The 8,269-nt window shown below is 45.8% G+C and overlaps 1 protein-coding gene across 1 annotated transcript; it reads right to left on the reverse strand.

The window, feature by feature from the left end:
• Window positions 1-7,006: 7,006 nt before the first annotated feature.
• LOC310865704 (E3 ubiquitin-protein ligase TRIM35-like) lies at window positions 7,007-8,269 on the reverse strand (the record flags this gene model as incomplete). Its single annotated transcript, XM_083774916.1, has 1 exon — window positions 7,007-8,269. The coding sequence occupies one exon, from the start codon at window positions 8,267-8,269 to the stop codon at window positions 7,007-7,009; it is 1,263 nt and encodes a 420-aa protein (XP_083631042.1).

Genomic DNA, 8,269 nt, shown 5'->3' on the forward strand with positions numbered 1-8,269 from the left:
GTTTATTTGGGGGGTCATTCCTTTGAGGAAGTTGCGGGCCCGATTGATATGGTGGCCAGGTTTGGCCCCTAGGCCGTATGTTGCCCATGTGTGAAGCACTAATGAAGGATATAGGCGCAAATGGTGCAGTGGCGAATCCAAAACTGACGTTTCTGGTGGGCCTGGACAGGAGTGGGAGGGCCTGCATTCACGCATGTTTTTAGTTTTTACTAGATGGGCTACCATTGGCAAGATTGTGCCACAAATGGGTATTTGCTTGTACACAGTTAAATCCAGTGTCAATGGGAGATAAAAAATTGATCCTGGATCCTTACGGGTCCATTTTGACATTTTACAGTTAAATAATCATTCAGATTTTCACTATTATAGGAGATGTTTGGATATGTGTGGACAATGCTCCATGGAGAAGCATGGTTTCCCCATCCGTGTGACTGACACAGTGCTAACAATGAGACTGCGGCATTGAGGCAAAGCATATGTTTTCTTAAGGGACGATGAGGTGAGCCTGGGTTAACCATTTTGACCGTGAACGCGAATTTGAGGCCTAATTTGAGCTGAGCTGTCTCTAGAGAAGCAACCTCCTCACCAGGGCCCTGACCCCCTGACCCTTGTAGCTGCTTCTGCACTGCATTGAGAGAAAAAGAAAAGAGAGCAATTAAGAGAAAGAGAGAGAAATGCCCCTCGCTGGTGCTAAACTGTAGCATCTCTCACAAGATAGTAATAATCCCCCTCGATCCCCAGTGACTCTGCAAATAGAAAAACTAGAAAAAGTGCTCCTCGGAGCTCCGCCAGCTCAGGTAGGTTATTGTGGGCCAGCAATGTTCGGATTTGCCAATCGAGATTTAATATGAAAAATCGGACGGATCCGTTTTCATAACTCGATTTGCCTGAATAATGGAGTAATGTTTTGCAAAAAAGGCCTCCTGGTGGTGCTATAATAGGCCAATGTTAGAATGGTGGCATTTGTTCCTCTGTCCACAGACAGTATATTATGGCCTGAAGGACACATGGATGGACGTACAGCAGGCACGTGCACACATAGACATCAAAGCAGGCCTGAGCCCCTGCCCTTTTACATTAAAAAACTGCCCTCTCCAGACCACAAATGCCAGCAGCAGGAGAATTGCCACTTTTCAAACTCTCCTGAACTTGAACGCGACATTTTGCGTTGAAAGAATTTGTCCTCTGTGTAGAAATCCATGCCGTACGCCGCATCTTCAGTAGCTTAAAGGCCTATTCATAGTCTGGATTTTCGGTGATGAAGTGACCACCGCTCCGGTGGTGAGCTGACCACCGGAGCTGAAATAACATTGAGCGTGAGTAAAAACAGAGAGAAGGGCTGGAGCGGTGGCGGTGGTTTGCTCTTCACCGCGGCTCGTGACGTCATGTTGTAGTTCGGTGGTCACCCCACCACCGTAAATCCAGACTATGTATGAGCCTAAAGAGTGCGGGTCACGCCCCGAAAATAGCTGCTATTTTATATGTTTGGTCAAAAGTGCCCTTTTAGAGAATTTCAGCCCCTGCCTCTCTAACATTCTCTGCACGTCCCTGACGGACAGTGCAAAACATGAGTCTCGTCATGCCTTTGGCCTAGCACTGAGACAAAAAGTTCATCAGACTGCCGATCCATGTTTGTTTTGATTTCTGGGCAGGTGTGGTTATGCTGTTTTGCCATACAGCGTACATGGCCTCCAGCCTTATAACTCTGCTCAGTACCGGTGTGTGTGTGTGTGTGTGTGTGTGTGTGTGTGTGTGTGTGTGTGTGTGTGTGTGTGTGTGTGTGTGTGTGTGTGTGTGTGTGTGTGTGTGTGTGTGTGTGTGTGTGTGTCGGTGAGCAGGTTGGCTGCCACAAGGCTTCAGGTCACAGCATGCATGCCTGCAGAGCACAAACTGATTTTAAATTGATGTCTACCACAGCAGCGTTCCACATTTGCAATTCCCAATGACGCCGTTGCACAACATCTCATGAACAGCCCGTCTGTCAATATGTAACACTTTCTATCTCTCGATTGCAGCATGGCAGCACTGCCCACACCCATGTCAAAGAAACCACGAGAGGCTGAATAAAAACTCCTACTAGGCCTATAAAACAAACCAGAGTGGAGTCAAGTACTTATTGGATATAGAATAGTGAACCGAATGCACCTCTAGACAAAAGAGCTATTGATTAATTAATTTATGTGAACGATTATGCCTTGCACTAACTCTGGACATAAGCCAGGAAAGATTTTATGATCCTTTCTCTGTGTAAACAGACATGAAAGTCTGAACATGCAATGGCTTAGGTACATTTATTCAGTCATCTCTATGAAAAACTGCACTGTAAAAACAAATGAATCTAGCTAAAGCTCCACTCTGCCTCTCTCGATAATCTTGGGGGCCCGTTAGCATATATTCCATCAATCATGGTCAAATCACTAGTGGAAATGTGGAACAAGGCCAATACACAGATTTTTCCGGCAGCAAAAAAACAGATTCCTGGAGAATCTTGGGATTGTAAGTGTGGTTTGTGCGTTTGTCTCATAGTGTGGTTAGAGCAACAGAACAGTCCCAACACTTTACACAGTTACACTGGTTAGTACTAGCCGCAATTTGCAACACTAGATGTTTTTATAATGGGTTGAATCTAGCGTTGCAACACCAGCCATTGACAGCCCATTCAATCAAATATAAAAGTCCTATCAACTTGTATTTAATTATGTTATGTTACCAACATTACATCTGTAAGGCGAGCTTCAATTATCCTCTTTCAATCTGCAAAGAGTTTGTTTCATAAAAATCAACATAGACATGTTATGAGCTACTTTCTGTCAAGAAATTCTGTGCAGGCGATAAAGTGTTTGGAAGCACTCATTTTCATTAACGCATCGTGCTTCTGCTTCCTGCATTATGTGCAAATTAGACATAATTTCTTAGCAGAAAGTAGCTCATAACATGTCTACGGTGGAGTTTTATGAAACAAACTCTTTGCAGATTGAAAGAGGAATTCAAGCTTTCCTTACAGCCGCAATGTTGGTGAGTTTAATGTTGTTTAATACAAGCAGATCAGATTTTTCTATTTTGATGAATAGGCTGTCAATCTAGTGTTGCAAATTGCGGCTAGGTTAGTACAAGAAAGAAAAAAATGATGTGCTAAGAAAACAAATTTGGAGCATATGTTTTCAGTGCAATTATTAGTGCGATTATATGCAGCCTATGTCATCAAAACAAAAGCTCAAAAGAAATTGGAACGTTGAATGTAAACAGCAAGTCACAATGGATAACATGCACTCTCATAACAGGAAGACTTGGATTCCTCCATGAAAATCCTTAAGTAAGGGATCATCAACTCTCATCCCATTATTTTCTGTAATTAAATGATGGGTAGGATTGCGCTGTGGGAAAACCTCAGGTTTATGACTCAACCAGTGAAACTGGTGAAAGTCAAGGAGGCACACCTTGTAAACGAATCCATGAGAACCGTCATGTTTCACATCCAAGGCCCCTCCCATCTCCCTGCCTCGCAGTGGTGTGGTTGCAGGAGATAGTCTCTCCCCTCCTCCTCCTCCCTGCAGTCATCCTCCGACCCCTCCCCCCTTTACCCCAGGGTCCAGCCTCTCTCTCTCTCTCTCTCCCCCTCTCTGCCAGTCCCACCCAGTGTGACCTGTCACTCCTCGGCTGTGTCACGGTAATTCGTGGTGACAACAAGCAACTGGCCACGCTACGCACTGGCCATGATCCTTCACACACTGAACACACAGAGAGAGAGAGGGAATGAGGGAAAGGAGGGGTGGTCAGAGACAAGGGGTATTCAGGAGGGAATAGAAAGAAAAGGAGAGAGAGGGCAGAGGGGAGAAAGAGTAGAGGTAAAGGCCGCCATGCAGAGGAGGGGAGCCGCTATTGTTATGTATATATAAACTCTGTATGTGTCTTTCTCTTAATGTAGACAGACGCTCGTTGAATGTTTATCTCCATTTAGTGACTATACTTGTATATCGCTGCAATGGCACGGCCTGTGATTAATATTTGTGATATAATGCTGTGAATACTTTGCAAAGCTACAATGGGCTTGAGAGTCAACATGGGCCCCCCGTCAGAGTGGTGAGAGGTTGAAGAATTGGCGAGTCAGCCACCTCTGACCCCATCAAGAGTATAGAATACGGAGCGTGGGGGTGGGTGGGTGGGTGTTTAGGGGGACAGTTTAAAGTTTCACACCCCTGTCTCAAATGGAAGCTCTCCCTGCTTGTAAGAGTGCAAAATGCTTTTTTTCCATCCCTGCGAGAGGGAAAGTACAAAAAGTTTTGCAGGGAGGAGGGGTAAAAAAAAGAGAGAGAATCAATGGAAAGAATATGCAGATGGAGGTGAAAAAGGGAGAACGCAGGGAGTAAGAAAGCGAAAGAGAGACGACCTGAGAATCAACTGAAAAAGACGGGGAGGCTATAAATCAAGGATGGTGTAAAAACATGGCACTTGTTTTGTTTTCTAATCCAAGAACCATATTGTCCCCTCACAGCTCGCTGATTCTTCTTAGCTAATGGAACTGATCTGTTGTTTGCCTAACATTAGTCAGGAGACCACAATCAATAAAACTGTAAACATTAACCTGGCTGGCAAGAGCTGAAGGGTGGGAAACTCTTTCGGGGAAAAAGAAGGAATTCAGTCATGCACGGCCTCACAAGAGGGTACATTTCATCGACCGTGTAGTGTAAACCAAATTCCCTAGAAGAGCAAACAATTAACACACACTTGTGTTTAAGCAGCCACATATTAATAAAGCAAACGTGTTTTGGGTAGTTGAAATTAATTTGAAGCCTATACAGGTACTTTAAGTACTGGGGCCCCCGGGGGCCAGTGCACATAGCTTTCTAAATTACCTCATATGGCAGCCAAGTCTATAAGTTTGTTTAGAGCACTTAGAACAAAAATCGTTTGCCAGCCAAGTCTATAGACTTTTCTTGTGGACAATATAAATACATATTGTGCAGGGGAGGGGAGCCGCTATTGTTATGTATAAACCCTGTATGTGTCTCTTAATGTAGACAGACGCTCGTTGAATGTTTATTTCCATTTAGTGACTATTGCCGCAATAGCACGGCCTGTGATTAATATTTGTGATATAATGCTGTGAATACTTTATTGTTATTACAACAGACTGATGCACGAGAACAGATTCCTTTGAAATGTTCTAGTTTTTAATCATTATATTTCAATTACCCAAAATGTGTTCACTGCTAATGGTAGTATTTAGTAGAGTTGCAGTGAAATAATTATAATGGTGTTGGTCCTTGTCTTTAGGTCATCAGTGGTGTTGAGGTCAAAGGTAAAAAGGTCAATGATGTGTTTGCTGTTAATAATAATAATAGCTAGACTATAGAAAGGCACAAATCTTGAAAGTTGCAAGTGTGGTTGCACCGACAGGAGTCGCGAGGAATCCACAGTGTGTGAAACATGACCAAAAGCTTCACTTCTCTGTTGTGCGAAAGGTAACAAAAAGCAGGTTCACTTTCCTGGCAAAAAATCCTCGGACCTAGAACAATAATAGGTGTGTTGCCTGTAGCAACCACACTATTTATAATGCACTTTTTACATTCGTGAAAATCTCCAAGTTAGCTAATAGCGAGCTTACCAGCACTCGACTTGCCTACACACTTTTTTACATTTGCGAAAAACTCGAAGTTAGCTAATAGCGAGCTTACCAGCACTCCACTAAGTACTCTGCCAAGGTTAGGCTTCTTATTGTCCTGCCCTCAATGTCTTACAGTTAATATAAAACACATTAAATGGTAAATGGTGCATCATTTATATAGCACCTTTATCCAAGGCGCTATATCAAGACGCAGAGATTGTGCATTACATTCACCCATTCACACACCGATGCCGGAGGAAACCATGCACATCGGGAGCAATTAGGGGTTCAGAGTCTCGCTCAAGGACACTTTGACACCAACTCTGGGGGAACCCGGGTTCGAACTGGGAACCTTGCAATTCCCATCCGGTCACACTATCCCTGAGCCACTGCCGCCCCATTATTCAGGCACATTTCAGCCACCTCTTTTGCCCAGTAGGACCACTCTATGCAACGTCATCGAAAAGCGATGCGCAGCTGTACGGTAACATTTTTCTACGGGCCACATGGTTTCTGCGTTTACAGGCCGGTCGAGCTTCTAGTCTTATGTATTGACACTGATCTAACTCTCTCACCAGCTCCACCCAGAACTTCACCCTCAACATCGATGGCTCCACTGTTACAACCTCCCCCCACATCCGTAACCTTGGTGTCACATTTGACTCCACCCTCTCATTCCTCCCCCACTCCCCCACATAAACCAGATCACCAAAACCGCCTTCTTCCACCTCAGGAATATCGCCCGCCTCTGGCCCTCTCTTTCCCTGCTGCCGAAACCCTCATCCACGCATTCATCACATCCCGGATTGACTACTGCAACAGTATACTCAATGGCACCACCTCCAAAGTCCTCAAAAACTACAACACGTTCAAAACGCCGCTGTCCGCCTGCTCACCAGTACACACTCCGGAGACCACATTACACCCGTCCTCCACGACCTACACTGGCTTCCCGTCAAACAAAGAATTCACTATAAAATCCTGCTCACCACCTATGCTCTCAATAACCTGGCTCCCCCCTACCTCTCCGATCTTCTCGAACCATATGTCCCCCCCGCTCCCTCAGGTCCAGTGAAGCCAACCTCCTGAAGGTCCACAAGGCCAAGTACCGCAACTGGGGGGACAGCGCCTTCTATGTTTCGGCCCCCAAACTCTGGAATGAACTCCCTAAACATCTCAGAGTTGCTCCTTCTCGCCTCTCTTTCAAAACCTCACTCAAAACCCACCTCTTCAGGATAGCTTTCCCCAGCTGAGGTCTGGTTAGGATGTCCCCCCCTTCCCTCGTTTATCCTTTTATCTTTTTAACCCTGTACTGTTGTTGTATCTGTTTTGCTTTGTTTTTTTTCTTTCTTAATAAAGTCGCTAAAGCGCTTTGGGTATTTAGAAAAGCGCTATATAAATTTAAGCGATTATTATTAGCTTCCTTGGTAACATCATCAGAGGAACGGCATCATCGCCGTTATAAATGTACGGAAAGAGCCTCTCCGTAAAAGGGTGTGTGAACGTGTGTAGGTGTGCGTCGGTGTCGTGATCGGAGAAGAACAGCTTTCCTGCATCCCAATCCAGTTGGATTCTGATCTTCCGCGGTTGCTGGTTCACCTGGAGAACGATGAGCGACCACGGTTGCGTTTTCGCCGTGTATTCGCCGTATTGGTCCAACTTCACACACCAGAGCGGACCCCCTGCCTCGCCCTTCCTCTGGTACGACTCCGCCAGCACGCCTACCTCCCAGTCCTCGTTGTCTCTGACCCAGACGTCCCAGCTGTGAGTCCCTGAGTCGAAGCCCTCGGAGCCCACCACGAGGCCGAAGTAGTCAAACCTTTCTGGGTTATTAGGAAGGTGCCGTTCGCCTTCGTGTCTCACCTCGAGAGAGGTCAGATTGTCGGACAGGGCATATTCTGGACAGGCGGTGTTGGGGTCCAGGATGACGGGAGTGTAGGAGACGAGGGCCTTCATCTTGTCCCAGACTCTGAAGGTCAGGTTGCCCAGGTGTTTGGCCTCGTCTATCAGCGCTCCCACCGGGACGGGCTGTGGGTCCTGCAGTGTGGTCCGGAGTCTTTCCACCGCGGCGCTGTTGGTCTGCGGAGATGACGACGTGTGTTCGGCTCTCAGATCCTCCTCTATGGCTCTGATTGTGTCCGAAAGGGTTGATATGTCTCTGTTCAGACCCTCAATCTTCTCCTTCATCATCTGACTCTTCTGCTCCTCTTCCTCCCTTAGTGCAGTGATCCTAGCCTCCTCTTCCTCATGTAGAAACTGATGAAGCTTCTTAAACCGTTCCTTGATCTTCCTCTCTGTATTCCGAGTCTGGATGTCAATGTGTTCTGCTGCTTGTTCACAGTCTGTTTGAATGTCATAGAAGACATTTAGTTTCTCCTGTAAGATCGTCAGTGATTCCTGGAGGACTGTCAGCTTGGGACCCATGATCGTCTCACATATGTTCTTCAGAGCCAGGTTGCAGGGTGGATCATCTATTGAAGATATTCTCTTACAAACTGGACATTTCTTGGTGTCCTTATGTCTCCACCATTCCTGCAGACAGGCTTTACAGAAGCTGTGGCTACATGACAAGACGACAGGATGTTTAAATATGTCACGACACACCGAACATGAAAAATCCTCCTCTGTAAAAGTCAGCAGTGCTTCTTTGAAACGGGAAGCCAT

The sequence above is a fragment of the Protomyctophum parallelum genome, assembly GCF_964188405.1.
Source record: "Protomyctophum parallelum genome assembly, chromosome: 10".
NCBI lineage: Eukaryota > Metazoa > Chordata > Actinopteri > Myctophiformes > Myctophidae > Protomyctophum > Protomyctophum parallelum.